The 17,542-nt window shown below is 40.7% G+C and overlaps 2 protein-coding genes across 2 annotated transcripts in view; one reads left to right on the plus strand and one right to left on the minus strand.

Moving 5' to 3' along the window:
* The window catches only part of pou6f1 (POU class 6 homeobox 1), an 11,616-nt gene extending 7,624 nt beyond the window's left edge, over positions 1–3,992 (minus strand). Inside the window, 2 exon segments of the mRNA XM_019865837.1 lie at positions 2,984–3,063; positions 3,630–3,992. Of these exon segments, the coding sequence (XP_019721396.1) occupies positions 2,984–3,009 (26 nt within the window). The 5' untranslated portion in view covers positions 3,010–3,063; positions 3,630–3,992.
* Positions 3,993–6,393: 2,401 nt separating this feature from the next.
* dazap2 (DAZ associated protein 2) lies at positions 6,394–12,760 on the plus strand. The gene is made up of 4 exons (XM_019865881.1): positions 6,394–6,574; positions 7,379–7,497; positions 7,570–7,818; positions 8,042–12,760. The coding sequence occupies exons 1-4, from the start codon at positions 6,562–6,564 to the stop codon at positions 8,168–8,170; spliced, it is 510 nt and encodes a 169-aa protein (XP_019721440.1). The 5' UTR covers positions 6,394–6,561; the 3' UTR covers positions 8,171–12,760.
* Positions 12,761–17,542: the final 4,782 nt, after the last annotated feature.

Raw genomic sequence — 17,542 nt, forward strand, 5'->3', positions numbered from 1 at the left:
ACACACACACACACACATATATCCGCCTGAGGTGGGTATCCACATCCCTCCCATGTCTCAATTTGGTAGAGTTCATATTTTTTTCCTCGAGTGCCAGCTTATTCACCTAACCATAGCAACAATAGGTCATGCTATGCTCAAGAGTAATATACCACCAACGCAGTAAGGCCATCCATTCATAGTAAGCGGGGGACACCCTGAACCGGTTGCCAGTCAATCGCCGGGTACACAGAGACAAACAACCATCCGCGCTCACACTCACACCTAGGAACAATTTAGAGTGTTCAATCAGCCTGCCATGCATGTTTTTGGAATGTGGGAGGAAACAGGAGTACCCGGAGAAAACCCACGCAGGCAAGGGGAGAACATGCAAACTCCACACAGGAAGGCCAGAGATGGGGGTAAGAAGAGCCAACCTCAAAATAAACTTTACCTTACCAATTAATACTATATGGGCATCACTCCCTTGGTGCGCTTTTATTTTGAAGTTGTTCACGCTAGTGTGTCCAGGCGTAATGGCTGACTTGACTCATCTTCCAGACTCTGGGCTGTCACAAACTGTTGCTATCGATGTCAACAACACAACATCGTCCTGAAATTATGTTCAATCACTAATTAAGGGCACTAAAAAAAACATAAAAGACATTATTACGCTGACACTGTATTGTATGGCGCCTGTTGCCAGCAATAGCCAATAACAGGGTTAGCCACTAGCAGCTAGCAAGAGGTGTCTGATTACTATTCAAAGGCAGTTTTAATTGAGCTAAGTGACAGCGCATTTTGATGCCAACAGCTTGACACAGTGGCCATTCCTACGGATCACTCTTTAACAAACCTGGCTGACTCCAGTAATAATAATAATAATAATACATTTTATTTATAAGCGCCTTTCAAAACACCCAAGGACACTTTACAATCAGGAACAAGAACAATAAAACACAATGCGGGTTGAGCAGCGGCAGTGTGTTGTTTTAGCCAGCAAAATCGCTCATGGATCTGATGTCATTTTGTCTCAAGACATTTGTTTAAATATGGAAAACACATATGTAAATGATAATTGATTTACTGTACTTATATGAACATTTATGTTTAAAATGTTTCATTTTAATGTTTAAAAATATTGTCCTGTTTGTTTCTTGATTCAGTTGAGTAGGATAATCACATACCAAAATATTCTGCAGCCCTAGTGTGGTGTGTGTTAAAAATTATTTTTCGACCCCAATCGGCTCAGAAAACTGTCGGAGACAACAATCGTAAATGGTAAACTTTTGTAATATTTACAATCACATATCTTTATGCGTGTGGTAAACACAGAGTTTGGCCAATCACTGACTCCGTGACATCAGACGGAAGAATGGCCAGGTAGGAAGCAACCTGAAGCTTGTGCTGTTAGTCAAGTCAAGTACAGGCGCTTCCCGCTTTACGAACTTTCGTGTTGCGAACAACGATACATACGAACATTTTTGCGGGTACAGGTATGTCGAAAAATGTTCTCGGACAGAGATGCTGTCAGTTAGATTTTGTATTGCGCGCCTTTTTCCGAGTACTGTAGTACTTCTTTCCCCCGCTAATACCGACGTGAGGCGCTGTGAGAGGAGGAGGAAACGCCTGTCCCCATGAAGAAGTTCGAGACGGAACTCTCTCCCCCTCCATCATCTCCTTAAGCCTTCGAGTACATCTTCCAAAAGTAAGTTAAACTTCATTTTATTATACTTATATAAACCTTAAACATACTTATATAAGCCTGAAACATACATCCCATACAAAATATAGCACTGAAGCAACTTACGTACGAATTCAGCCGACGAACGATCCTTCGGAACGTATCTCGTTCGTTAGCTGGGGAGCGTCTGTCCAACTTTATTGTCAAATGTGCTGTACAGCACAGATGAAATTTCTTCCCTCTCAAGACAACATGCAACAAGAGGAGCCGGTGCAGGTGCCCGCCCCGCCATCAAAAGAAAATGACAAAATAATACAAGACAACACATAAGACACAGACAATCGTGCAATCTGAACCACTTTCCTGCATACACTTTGTTGTCTGAAGCAGTTCTAGATGAAAGAGGAGTGAATCAAAGTGTCCTTTTCACCAGTGGATCAAAGACGTCATGCTGAAATGTGCACACGTCTGCTACAAGCTAAGTTGAAAGCAACAAGAAGCCGTAGCATCCATTAACAAAAAGAGATTGGCTCTCTTCTCATGTCCCATGTAAATCCGCTTCAATTCCAAGCCGCAATTAGTGGACACAAATAGAGAAGAAAATGGTTGCGTTGAGTGTTTGCATTATGTGTCTCAGAAATTATTCACCGCAACAACAACAACAAAAAAAGACAAGATTGCAATGTTGTTACCAACTATAATTACTGTAAATCTAGTTTCGTCTTCTCCCATACCTTTTTCTAATATTATACTTTCTTCTAGATTGTATTTTTGGGATATATGGATGCCCTGTTCCACCACACTGTGTCTCACAAATCAGTGTTGGTACTGACAGACATCTGGTTGGAGTGTCTTACAATTGTTAGTGTGTGTGTGTGTGTGTGTGTGTGTGTGTGTGTGTGTGTGTGTGTGTGTTTGATGTTGTAACATGTAGTGTTCCATATGTGTGGAGTGAAGTCAAGTACAACTTTATTGTCAAATGTGCTGTATGCATAGATGAAATTTCTTCCCTCTGAAGACAGCATACAACAAGAGGAGCCGCTGCGGGTGCCCGCGCCGCCATCAATAGAAAAGTTGATATAAAATGACAAAATAATACAAGACAACACATTAGACACAGACAATCGTGCAATCTTCACCACTTTCCTGCATACACTTTGTTGTCTGAAGCAGTTATAGATGAAAGAGGTCCTTAGCCGAGTGAAAAGTGCACATTTAGGAAATTACACTATTAGAATTTCGTTCCAAGTACTGTATGCGTTCTGCATGTAAATCTCAAGTGTCTGCAGAAGTATAGAAGGTCTTTGGAAAGTGAGTTACCTGCTCGTTGACAGCAAGTGGAGCATCTCTGACAGCAGGGTCCTGGGACTTCATGGCTTGGCTGTAACACCTCTATCCTCCTGCGTTGCAAATAAACAGTCAAATATGTCTCTTTGAAGATGCTCATTTAAATGGAAACACATGGAACGTTTGGTATTCTTGGCTATTTATGGGGCAGACTATTTAGAGGGGCCTATAAACAGGCCCCAATGTGTTGCACTTGGCTGCAGAGGAGATGGGGGCTGGAGGACTTCCACTGATAACGGGCATGAGGTGAATGCAAAAATTGAAAGCCAAAAAGAAAATCGGGGTGACGCTTTCCCTGCCACTGAGGTGCAGTTCAGACATGCGGACGTGCCAAAAGTTGAGCGGGTGTTAATGGTCTCGCCGCCATGCGCCACCCCTCCGTTCGAACCAATAAAAGTCTCGTCGGTCACTTTAGGACATCACCACTAGACTGCCATATTCGCCGTTATGAATCGGTCTCTCTTTATCATAAATATATAAATTATGCTAATTGCGAGCATTGCATATTAACCCAAACTCATTTCCTGTCGCAGTTTAACTGCTGCGCGCGAACGAGGTGACAAGAGTCGTGCTTTTTATGATTATTTTTTCTTTTGTCATTTTTAAACAGAAAACTTACCGGTTCTAAAAGATCCTTGTCACAGTTTGGTTCAGTCGCAGCTAATTAAAAATGCATCTCAGCTCCCAGACAGGCGCAGTGGCTGCACACACAAAAGCCATTTGCATTGATAAGAAGGAGGGCTGCAATGTTTTGGGGAATCTGGCCTCTTGCGTCGCCTCGCCGCGATGCCAACACTTCGGCTCATCCCTCCCACCCTCCAAAAAAAGCCTTCGGGCGCCTCACAAGCTCCCATGTGAGGCACAAAGTCGGCGGGAATCGCCAGAAATGTGCCCTTTTCGCCACTACGTCATGAACATAATTTATGCAAGAAAAAAATCTTGCATTGAAAATGTCTGCCGCGAGTTGAGAGGCGCCGTGGCGCTCTTAAAGGGCCAGCGCACCAAATATGGCCCAGACGGGCGCTTGCAAGTGTGCGTAATGTTACCATCAACTCACTTACCGGGACTCTCCCTGTTTCATTTTAGTTTCAAGTACGAAGGTATACTTCACATTTCATTTTTGTTTTGCTACATTTATCACAGCAGAGGCGATGCAAGAAAATACAGGCGATAACTAGGGTCACATTTGGAGTTTTCATTTTAGTTTTTCAAAATTAATGTCTTAGACGTGAAACATATTGAACACAAAATCGAACAGAACAGTCAGTACAGTGGTTACCTCTGTATCAAAGTTGTGAGGTTAGAGTTTTGCCTCGTGGCTCTGGCATTCCTGTGTGGAGTTTGTATGCTCTTTTTGTGCTTGTGTGGGTATTCCTTCCTTTTCCTTCCACAATCAAAAACCTTTCAACCGTTCATTAGCAGGGGCAATTTTTGGGTCAGAGGTTTAGGGGTGCCGAGCCCCTGGACATTTAAACATTTTGTACATTTGAATGCAATTTAATTCTCACATTTATGAGAGAGAAGCATAGCACTTATTGGTCATGGACATCCAACCACTTATTTTCTCAGTAGTAAACAAAAGACAGTGGTGCCATCTCTGACCACCTGAAATGTTTCCTGGCTAGGGAAAAAAGTGTCAGCTAACTCTTACCCAACAACATAAACAGTGAGCAACAATGAAATTCAGCAACAAGAAGATATGCTATTTCTGAGGCGTGGGAGCGATGCTTTAACTTTGTTGTGAAAATATTACGTTTCAACAAAGTACTGTACGTTAACACGCACCTCTCTTTTGTTTTAAAAGGACGTGTATTTAAAAAAAATAACCAGATAATATCGTAAATTTTAGGGGCGCTTTGACCCCCCCCCCCATTATGGGCTGATAGAATTATGTTATCTTAACATACTTCTCACGCATGTTATCTTAACATAAAATTAAATTGGGGGTTATAAATCTGCTTTAAAAAGCGCCTTGAACTTGAACTACAACTTTTTTTTCACCCATGTTAGATTATGAAGACCTGTAAAATATGAGATGGGCTGGAAACAAGTTCACTTTTATTTACAAGGCCATTTTTGGACTACTGCCCTTTGCAAATGTAACTTGTTCACACATAGAAGTGTTGATTCGTTGCTTTCAAATATCAAATGTTGTTGCTAATTGTTCAATTTGTATGCACAGAATTGGGTACTTTCTGCCCCTTCGACATGGAAACTGTTGCAAAAGGACTAAAAAGTAAAGGAATCTATCTCTTGAAATGACTTGAATCCAGGCCGAGAGCACTTGAGGCGGCCTCATTAACCTGCAACTGTTTTATCTCATTTGGATGTCATTTTAAATTGTGTTGAAGCTGTAACTTTTTGTCATTGCGCATTTTGTAATTTGACCTCTTGCCAGCACGCCCTTGAGAAAAGGTTTTTTTTTAATCTTACTGGGACATTCCTGGTTATTAAATTAAGGTCAAATAAAAATAAATAATATTTGAAAATGAAAACACTTGCAGTGATTGATAGAAATTAAATGCTCTATATTGTTTCAGTATTTATCTGTTTCCTACCTTGATAATTTTTATTAAATACATAACATACAGTGCAATGGTCACTTGATCAGGGTCTTTACATAGATGAATATCACCATCATCATTAATAATATACATGACGGTATATTCTGCAAACGAGTTATTTCAGAAGTGTGTATCAAACTGGTACCCCTTTTCACGAATCAGCACACAAGAAGTTGCTCTTCGTTTCAAAATAAGATAGGTGACGCCTACTCTGAAGTTCCTTGGGTTTAAGCGTAAATTTGAATGGTTGTTTGTCTACATGTGCCCTTGCAGTTTGACTGGAGAGCATTCATGGGTACTGTACTTCGAATTGAGCCCAAAATCTATCTATCTATCTATCTATCTATCTATCTATCTATCTATCTATCTATCTATCTATCTATCTATCTATCTATCTATCTATCTATCTATCTATCTATCACGGCCCAACAGTTTACTTCTATCTATCTATCTATCTATCTATCTATCTATCTATCTATCTATCTCAAACTGGTACCCCTTTTCACGAATCAGCACACAAGAAGTTGCTCTTCGTTTCAAAATAAGATAGGTGACGCCTACTCTGAAGTTCCTTGGGTTTAAGCGTAAATTTGAATGGTTGTTTGTCTACATGTGCCCTTGCAGTTTGACTGGAGAGCATTCATGGGTACTGTACTTCGAATTGAGCCCAAAATCTATCTATCTATCTATCTATCTATCTATCTATCTATCTATCACGGCCCAACAGTTTACTCTCGCCATTCACTCGTCAGTTCCACCATTGACCGGTAGGGGGCGCGCCACGAAATAACCAACCAGCCGCGCTTGCCCGCCGAAAGAGAGCAGGTGACGTCACCACTGTCCACAACAACAAGAGGCAGAAAAACAAGGAAGTGGATTATTGTCATTAACGTCGTGATTCTGTTCGTTTTAGCGACTCTGTGACAAGACTCGCAGAGTCTCCAGATATACACTGATATCCTCTGAACTTCGAACCGGATCGTAACAATGAACAACAAAGGTATTTTATCCGCACATACTGAGTCTTTTTCCCCCGTCAGCTGCTTGCTATGCGTCGCTAACGCTAAATGTAGCAATGCTAGTTGTTTTGGACAACCGAGTTGGGCTGCTTAACAATACGCTGACGGTGGCCGTCGGAATTTCTGAGAAACACGTTGAATTTAGCGTTATATAATGTCATATTAAAAATTAAAACACGATTTAGTTCAAACGAAGGAATGTGTGGTCAGATCATGTCGTATTGATTATTATCAGGCGATCATGAAATGTAGTCAGTTTTGGACGAGCTGTTTTTGGTTTCATTTTCCCAGGAGTAGTAAGAGAGTTGATGTCTGTACGGCTCAGTTATATTAATAGTCACTATTATAGCTTGCTCACATGAACACATTGACATAGGCCACGGTACGTTCTTTTGTCCTTCTCATTTTTTTTTAACAAACACAAGCAAAAATTTATCTGTATTACAACTAAGATAATTTATAATACATACATGTTTTGGTTTTCATTGGTTAGGCTTGTGTTAAAACAAAGGCAAATATACCATGAATCACTATAAAATACTTTTTTAAATATCTACTTAAATTCGAGTTCTTAACTTATAAAACACTTTGACTTGCAATCTTTTCAGCATTCACTATGACAATTTAAGAACATTCTACCAAACAGGTGTCCTCATAGAAATGCCAGATGGGCATTATCTATGGCCATGGAAGATGACAAAAGAAAAATCCCATCACTTTTTCAGCATTCTTGTTTGAGTTTTCCGGTATGTGTATATTTGTTAAAGGTATGTTTTGTCTTGCAGGCTCATATCCACAGCAGAGTGTTTACCCTCAGCAGAGCACCGCCCCTGTATACCCCCATGCTATGCAAATCTCTCCTCAGGCGCCTCCTTACACGGACACGCCACCCGCATACTCTGAGGTAACCGTAGAGATGGTGGCAATGAGCCCAATTGTAAAAAATGTTAACAACTTCTTCTGCGTATTTCCACAGATATACCAGCCCAGATATGTGCTTCCCCCTCAGGTGACCGGCCAGGTGCCTCAGATGACCTCCCCTTATGTGGGTACTCAGGTCTACATGCCCATGCAGCCGCAGATGCCCGTCGGGCCGATGGCCCAGAACGTCCCCCTGGCTTACTATCCCATGGGAGCCGTGTACCCCGCTGGTTCCACAGTGATGGTTGAGGGTGGCTTCGATGCTGGCGCTCGCTTTACCGCTGGCAGCAGCGTTTCCATCCCGGTGAGTGTTTGCCGTCAGCATGTTGACATACCATTGCAGGGCTCTGTGCGTGCCTGAATTTTGCGATGTGGCAACTGAAAAAATATGATAGGTTATACACGTACAATCAGCCAATGTCGCCTCAGTAGTGGCCCCAACTCGAGGGTGGCGTGTTCGGGAAACCGCTGGACGACTCAGACCCTGGAGAATGCTGATGACCATGGTCTATTCTATTTCCCCTCAGCCCCCACCCCCGGGGCACGCCCCAAATGCGGCCCAACTGGCGGCCATGCAGGGCGCCAACGTGGTCATGACGCAGCGCAAGAACAACTTCTTCTTGGGCGGCTCCAGCGGAGGTTACACCATCTGGTAACAGCAGCTGCTCCCTCGCGCTTACACCCAATCCAGCGCCCACCCCCTTCCCCAACATCACGTCCCTCCCCATCTCCTCCTTAGGCTGCTTAGCCACAATACTGAAATCACCTAATGGAATGTAATGTTTTTGAGCCCTTGTGAAAGGTACAGTACTCCACTTGTAACCTAGCGATCAAATGACCAACGCAAGTATTTTACTCGAATCCATCCCATCATATTTCATTGCGTCTTGCTTTGGTTTTAGTTTAGGTCATTCCAGGTTCACGCGGATGGTGGCCTGTGCTTTGACACTCGTTGTTAAGTAGGTTAGCCAGGTAGCTAAACTTGATAGATTTTGCAAGGTTTAGGCTCTCTACGGTAATGCGATGAAGTCCACTTAGAGGGAGAGTCAAGTCAACATTTTTCTTGACAATAATATGTTTGGTGTCCTCCACTATTCTAAGCACTGTATTCGGATTCATATTGCGTTTGTGGAATATAAATTGAGCGGAAAATCTATCCATTTTTATCCATCTCAGGGAGTGGCCATTTTGCTCTGGTAACGACCGTTATGGCTCATCTATTTCTGGTTTTGGTCATTTGGTGACATTTGCAAGCTGAGCTCTTCGGCGCCGTGATGTACAAGATAATATGGCTGCCACCTGAGCTGGATAAAGACGGGTGAATTTTTATTACACACATCACTTGAATCAGAATACCATCTGACTTGACTTCCCGTTTAAGAGATCAACATTTGGAAAACAGCATCACATAAAAGTCTTTGATTAAGTCTGCACTAGAGATTCTCAACTGGTCTCACGTGTTTTTTTCCCTTTGGCCGTTCTATCAGATATCAAACCAAATTGTTGTGTGAAAACGTATCAAAGCGCATTACGGGGAACTGAGGAGTCAAGTTAAACTGATCATCAACACCACACGATAAGGCCACAAATTAAAAGTGGATAAAATATGATAAAATATTCAAATACACAAAGACGGCAGCACAAATCTGAAGTCAAGATGCTAAGCTGCCGTATGTTTCTTAAGGTGTGCGACTGGCCATTAAATGCCTTTAAAAGTATTTTTGACAACCAGTTGAAAGTGACTCGTCTGGAGACCAAAATATCACACTTAATTCTGCATCTATCGAAAAGAAATTAGGCAATAGGCAATTTATGTCGTTTATAATAGTCAAGCTGCTTCATAGTGAAAGTGACACACAATTGCAAAGTTGAACGCAAGAAAAAAAAATCCCCACTCGTCTTTTTTTTTCCTTTCAAAACCTTTTAGTGTAGTTAAACTTTTGGATGTTGTATTTACATGTAAATATCAGTATGACTATCACAAGAAATTCTCAAGAAAAAAACGTGCATCGAGCTAGATTGAATTTGTTGTACTCGATGTTTTAAAAAAAACATTAAAAAGCAAGTCGCATTTAAAGAACTGAAAGTCAAGAAATGTAAAAATGCACTTGCAGAAAAAGTGGTTTACTGTACCTTGTGGGGCAACGTATAGATTTAACATAGTCAAGTGCCAAAGAGCACTGGGGGATTGTCCCCGTTTAAAGAAACAAAACGTTCAAAAGAAAATGGAACAAGATTTTCTAAATCCAAATGAGTTGACTGGGACAGGCTGGTTGGTATAACATTTGTAGCTTGTTAATTTTCTTTTTTTTTTGTTTTGTTTTGTTGTCGGATACCTAGAGTTTATACACTAAATGTCTGAAGCGTGCATATCGGTCTAAGTATGTCTGTTGTTTGATTTGGTATTCATTTACTTTTGAGGAAAAGCCCCCATTTTCAATCTGGAACGTTTGAATAGGTTCCTTGGTTTCCATTCATGAGGCTCATTCAATTTTTTGTTTATTAAAACAAAACAAAAAAAAACAACAACAGTTCAAGTCAATTTTACCAAAGAAAACAATGACGTTTTATATTATCCAATAACCAGTTATGGGCTTTTTCACAATTGTTCAAACAATGTTGTGAGTTTCATCATCTTTAATTTGCACATTACTGCTAATTTAATGAAACCCGAGATGCACTGCTAAACTAAAATGACAAATTCCAGAAAGGGTGTTGGTGGTTATTTTTTGTCATCATGGTTTTGTGTGAATGTGTGTTCAGAAAACTGTGAAATATTGTACTAAGAGGCTTTACTGCTGTTTGCGTGAACACGTTTAGTTAACAAGATACAATCAGAAAACAACTACTAGCTTTATGTTTGACTATTTCATGTCTAACTTTAATATTGTAATGTAAAGTTAGCTTACAGGCTGTTGAAGGGTTGGGGAGGACAATACAGTTGCAAGAAAAAGTATGTGAACCATTTGGAATTACCTGGATTTCTGCATTAATTGCTCATAAAATAGTGTTCTGATCTTCGTCTCAATCACAACAACAGACAAACACAATCTGCTTGAACCAATACCACACAAACAATTTTATGTTCTCGGTTTTTTTGTTTGTTTGTTTTTTAAACACCATGTAAATATTCACAGGGCGGGGGTGGGAAAAAGTATGTGAACCCTTAAGCTAATAAGCTAATACAGGTGAGCAATCTGGAGTCGAATCAATGAGCCAGATTGAAGTGGTTGGGTGAAGCTGCCCTGCCCTATAAAACCCACACCACTTTGGAGTTTGCTATTCTCAAGACCCCATTGTCTGATATGAACCATGCCTCGCACAAAAGAGCTCTCAGAAGACCTACGATGAAGGATTGTCGACATGCATAAAGCTCGGAAGGGTGATAAAATTATCTCTAAAAGCCTTGTTGTCCATCAGTCCACTGTGAGACAAATTGTCTATAAATGGAAAAAGTTCAGCACCGTTGCTATTAACTACAAGTAGCCGTCCTGTAACGATGACTGCAAGAGCACAATGCAGAATACTCAGAAAGGTGAAGAATCCTAGCGACTTACAAAATTCTCTGGTACACTAGACAAATCTACAATACGCAAAACACAACAAGAATGGAGTTCATGGGAGGACACCACAGAGGAAGCCATTGCTGTCCAACCCCCAAAAAAACAAAACAAAACAATGCTGCACATTTGAAGTTTGCAAAGGATCACATGGGTGTTCCACAGCATTACTTGTAAAATATTCTGTGGACAGATGAAACCAAAACAGAGTTATTTGGAAGGAATACACACCGCGAAGTGTGGAGAAAAAAAGGCACAGCACACCAACATCAAAATCTCATCCCAACTGTGAAGTAAGGTGGAGGGGGGCATCATGGTTTGGGGCTGCTTTGCTCTCTCAGGGCCTGGACAGATTGCTATCATCGAAGGAAAAATGAATTCCCAAGTTTACCAAGATATTTTGAAGAAGAAGTCCACCAATTGAAGCTCAACAGAAGATGGGTGATGCGACAGGACAATGACGCAAAGCAAAAAAAGAAGTAAAACAACAGCATGGCTTCAACAGAAGAAAATGCACCTTCTGGAGTGGCCCAGCCAGGGTCCTGACCTCAACCCCATAGAGATGCTGTGGCATGACCTCAAGAGAGCGATTCACACCAGACATCCCAAGAACATTGCTGAACTGAAACAGTTGTTTAAAAATTCCTCCTGCCCATTGTGCAGGTCTGATCTGCAACTCCAGAAAACATTTGGCTGAGGTTATTGTTGCCAAAGTAGGGTCAACCAGTTATTAAATCCAAGGGTTCACTTACTTTTTCCACCACGCGTGGTGAATGTTTACATGGTGTGTTCAACAAAATTACATGAACATATTGTTTGTGTCGTATTAGTTGTTGTGACTTAGATGATCAGAACACATTTCATAACCAAATTATACACGAAATCCAGGTCATTCCAAAGGGTTCGCATACTTTTTCTTGCAACTGTATAGCTCGACAAATTTGAGGTGAAATTAGGGGCAATGGTAGGGATTTGTTACAAAATGGAGACACGTGACTGAGCTTAGCCAATCACCAGGCTGTATCCGTGGTTGCGAAAAAAAACGCTGCACGATAAGATGATGAAACCCCCTCAGACGCTTTTATTTTTCATGTTGCCCTCTACACGAATTTTTACATCTCCACTCACTCATCAGTAAATTACAACATGGTTGGGTGAGTCTATTCAAAATGATTTCCATGACATCCGAGGTTAGATAATTGCTGGTTTACAGCACTCGTGTTTGTTTCCAGAGTTGAACCAAAATGTTTTTTTTTTCTCTTTTCTCTGTATGCTGTGACTTGTGCTTTTGTTTTTACTACACTATTTGAACAAGAATTTGCTGTTTGCAGATATTCTTCACTGGGTATCCGACGAACCGTGTTCAGGTTTTGGAGGCTGTAGCCACAGGGAATCAAAAAAAAAAAAAAAAAACATCTCCTGGTTCTTGTCACGATGATGCGGTTGTGGAAAGGGTCATTCAGGCAAAAGTTCTTGAAGAAAAGCAGGGCACAGCTTCCAAAACTTGAACGGCCCTGTTTAGTTTTTTTTGTTTGTTTTTTTGTGACGGTGGTGCCAGCAATATGAAGTACTTCCTGTACGAGTACAGCAGTCATGCCAACCACAACCCGACAGACTTCCTCTCTGTTAAAGGATCATGGACATTCCTGATTCAGGGATTCTCTTTCCGATGTTTAAAAAAAAAAAGAGAGAGAGAGAGAGAAAAAGAGAGCCGCAGCGCTAAAGCGACAACGGACTTCTTATGCACATGTTCTGTCTTCAGATGACTAAAGGAGATGAGTGTCAACGACTTAGGTGCACTTAACTTTTTTATACTAAACTTAAGATTTAAAAGTGTAAGTTTAGAATCAATGTTATTTTGAAGATTTGAGAAGTTTGTTTAAATTTATTCACATATGTAATGTATTCAAATGGGGCATACTGCTAAATAAAGGACATTTGTTTTTTTTTTGTAACGTGATGAGAATATGAATGTCTTTTGTTCTTTTTTTCATTTGATTTCAGAGTGAACAAGTGCTTGCCAAATTACTCACAAGGTTACATTTTTACAACTTAGAACCGCATGATAGTAGACCAATAATTTCTATAGCACTTCTCTTGGAGCCGTGATAACTGAAGTACTTTGAAAGCACTTTGTTACAGCTGCAGCTGTTGTGAAAGCGCCTCAGAAATTAAGAGGAGTTGATTTGCTTTCCACCTGACTTTGGAGTAAAGGCACACTACAACCTGTTCAAACAATCATTGAGTGGGAAGTGAAGCCTATTTCAGTGGTTACTGGTCAACAACCTTTTTTTCTGCCACGAACCGGTTCCTGAATTTTTTTCTCAATTACTGATGCATACTCCCGACCGCAAACTAAATGCAGAGGGAGGGTGATGACATGCGTTCCCAATCATGAAGTTTATGTTCCGCTACAACCCAAAAAGTACTTCTATATTTGTGACTGGCTGTAAACCAGTTCAGGGTGCACCCCGCCAACTCCTCAAAAATAGGTTCCGGCATACCCGCGACTCTCCTGACGATGAGCGCTTCAAATGATGCATGGAGAGATGGATAATGCGTTTGTGTGGCCCAGTACCAAACCGGGCCAGGGAGCAGTGGTCGGGAACCACAGCAGCATTGTGTTTGATACTGTTTGAGTAAATATCAAAAGTTGCTCAGGAAAATCAAGTTCCAATAAAATCAGTTGAAACTCAAAATGCACAATTGCAGGCAACCTCAGTATACTGTATTGGATCTGACCACAGGATATTGTCAAATCGCAGGAAACTTGCTTGCTTTCAAGTAGGGATTGTTTGCGCGAATTAAAAAAAAGGAAACTAGTTAATTTTCAAACTTTAAGCATAATACTGAAAACGTTTTCCAGTTGTCAACAAAATGAACAATCCATTTTCCAAAACATCTTTATTGCCTTCCATATTTATGTCAAACATGGATGACAAACTGAAGCATGACAGGAATCATACAAAACGTTTCTTTTTTAAATGGTAACAGCTAAAAACATGGAGTCTCTTACCCCAAGAGGCATGTTTGATAAATATTGTAGCACACAATAATATATAATACAAAAATCATGTTTTAACAGCTTTCATGCATGTCTGCTGCATGCCACACGTCCCAAAATACAACACACACACACACACACACACACACACACACACACACACACACAATATTTTTCTTTGGTTTCATGCACCCGCAAGATTTTCTTCAGATAGGCATTCTTGCTGGTGTGCGGTCCTCCTACCGACTCCTCCTTTGAGTGGCCTTCAGTCTCTCAAATGAAGTATTCCTTCTTTTCGCCGGCGGCCTGGTTACCGGGATCCTCGTCAAGGTCCTCGCCGGGGGCCAGCTCCCCCGTGGTCCTGTAGTCCCCCTTGTTGTGGCACATGTAGTGATACAGCAAGACGCTCAGCAGGATTACCGTCAGCACGATGAGCGTCGCTACCACTGAGGTGCGGACACACGAGAGGGATTCAGACACGCTGTCAATCGCTGCCACTGACCTCAGATCACAACGGTGATAAAAAAAAAAAAATACCTGCAATAACTGTGGTGTCTGGTTTTAAGCTGGCTGTAGATGTCACCGCTGTAACTATAATGAAACAGGACCATGAGCGCTTCCATTCATTTGCGTAGTCAACATGCAGGACAGCTAATGATGGCAATGATTAGCATATTGTGGCAAATGCAGAGTTATCAGTAGTGTATTAAAGGGGTACTCTGCCCCAAAAGCTTTTTTTTTTTGTTTGCTGATAAACTATCTAAACAGTTTGCATGTTTGTTAAAATCCTAAATTTGGGGCAAAAAAAATGTCTATGTGGCGCCATGTTCAGGTTAAACACCGCACTGCATGTGAATTTGGCTTTCTGTCCCCTGATTGAACTAGCGGGGAATCCTCACATCATTTTCAGAATCTTTTCGTAGTCACGGTGGGTTATAAAATGCGGCTCAGTCGCCGCCGTGCCTCCGTAGCAAGTTGGGAGTTGAAATGGAAGCGTTTGCAAACGTCTTGATATCCATTTTCTGGTTAGTGATTTATGCGCATCGCATTTGGTTAATTTATTTAGCATTGCTTGTTGCAGGAGAGAAATTATTTGGGTCATCCGCTGCTGTCATTCACAGGCAGCAGACCACACCCAAACGTTATCACCCTCGTAAGTGAGGGGTGGAGCAAGAGTCTGTTTAAGGGGTGAGTTATCCTTTAAGGGTCGGGTGATTATTGGGCGGTATTTTATAACTTGTTTTAACAATGCTCTCCAAAAGTATTAGAACGGCAAGATCAATTCCTTTGGTTTTTTTATTGTATTGTGGAGACATTTAGTTTAAGATCAAAATGTGAAAACGAGACAAGTTCAGAATTCCAGTTTTTTATTTTATTGTATTTATATCCAGATGAGTTGGACAACTCAGGACAGAGCACCTTTTGTTTGAAGCCATCCGATTGAAAAGTGAAGCAAAAGTATCGGAACAGACATTTTTCAATGTCACTTGAAGTGAATAACGTGTAATTTTTGCTGGCATACGCCTTACTTGCAATCACGGCATCAAGCATCCGGCTAATTGACTTCACCAGGCAGTTGCATTCTTCATTTGAAATGCTTTCCCAGGCCTTTACCGCAGCCCCTTTCAGTTAATTGTTTCTGGGGGGTTTATTTCTTCAGCCTTGTCTTCAGGAGATGAAATGCATGCTCCATTGGGTTCAGGTCTTGTGACTGACTTGGCCAGTCTAATGGTTTTGTAAGCCTCAGAATTGATTTGGGTGTTTCTTCGCAGCTCGCGCAATGTTTCCATCATCAACAGCTGCTGATACTCTCAGATACCGGTTCGAAGTCTGTTGCTCAGTACACCAGTAGTTTCTTTTTCAGGACATTCCAAATTGTATTGTCAATGCCCAACATTTATACAATGGCTCTGACATGAATAACTACCATGAAATAAATGCTGGAATTCTGAACTTTCGTCTCATATTCATGTTTTGATGTGAAACACAAATGTCTTTAGCTTGCAACAAATATGAAGGAATTGACCTTGCCCTTCCAATACTTTGTGGAGGGAGCTGTATATCAAATTACATCTAAGTTGAGCTGGATTTGCAAATCATTGCGTTCTGTTTTTATTGGCGTTATAGACTAAGTCCCTGTGTATCTACTAGTTTATAATAGATTAGATACGTCCAGCAGGCAATCCCCCCTTTTCTTGACAATCCCGCCTTGTTTGTGCTTCAATAAAATAGTTGCCGCTTCAAAACATCTTCCGATAAGAATGCCAAAGATCCTTTGTTGTAGTGAGTCCAGGTGGGATCAGTCGCCGACTAGATTTTGTTTTAAATTGCAGGGTTTTATCTTCAAAGCTGGAATTTTTACTTTTCCCAAATCATATGATGATTCCACAAGCGGTGGTGTGAAAGCCAACAACACATTTGAGGAGTAGCGATCGTGTGGCTTGATGAAAGCAAGAGGGTAACAAAATAATGAAATAAAACAAAGATTGGTAACAGTATCAATGTCATCTTACTGTTTTCCGTTGTGTTGGTGTAAGGGGATTGTGTCGCCATGTCGAAAGCTGAAAGACAAAATTAAAAGTTGCCCGTTTAATAAGCAAGAAGGCTACCACCTAAGAGTTGTTACACCGCAAATGTCAACAGCATTTTACAGAAATGTATCCACCCCAGCATTTTCTACACCACAAAGCCCCAACACTGAGCCCAATAGATTTTTTTTTTTTTTTTTTTTAACTAAAATCAAATCTTAGTTTCTGCTCGGAATTCGTGCTCATTGCTTTGCACTTTTTTTTTTCAAACCTTCACACCAATAATAGACAATTTAATACATATCTTGGTATATTCGAAAAGTGGAAACTGTTGAATTAATTCGATGCCCTCCCACTGTTTCAATCAAAACCGACTAAAAGCATTTTTTGTTACAGCCGTAATGAAAACCACTTGTGCTTTATGCATTTTTCCTAACCAGAAAGCTGTGACTGAAATAAATAAAATCCATGTTTTGAAAAACTGTACTGCTTTCGAAACTGCCTTTGTTTTTTTCTCTCGCATATAAGGTCTGAATAATAATACATAATATACTCAGATTTATGAATTAAGGGTTAGGTTCAACAAGAGGTGGATTATTTTCTGAAACATAATAGCTATAAATTACTGCATGCTGAAAATACTGTAAACGCAAAACTCTGCGTCACAAATGCATTAAGGGACACATAAAACCATCTCTGAATAAAATTTGCTGTTGACCAGTGTAATCGGTCTGCTTTCACGGAGCATTAATGAAATCTGATAGGTACTAATGAGAGGCAGAAATTCAGAAAATTCGGACATTTGTAAGTTAGATAGGATCTCTAAACAATGACATGATTATCAAAAATAATTAGCAATTAATATGACGCACCTCTAGCAGTAAGCAAGAACACTGTCTGACATGTATACGAATTTATTCATTTATTATATGCTGC

The sequence above is a fragment of the Hippocampus comes genome, unplaced genomic scaffold, assembly GCF_001891065.2.
Source record: "Hippocampus comes isolate QL1 unplaced genomic scaffold, H_comes_QL1_v1.1 scaffold409, whole genome shotgun sequence".
Taxonomy (NCBI): Eukaryota; Metazoa; Chordata; class Actinopteri; order Syngnathiformes; family Syngnathidae; genus Hippocampus; species Hippocampus comes.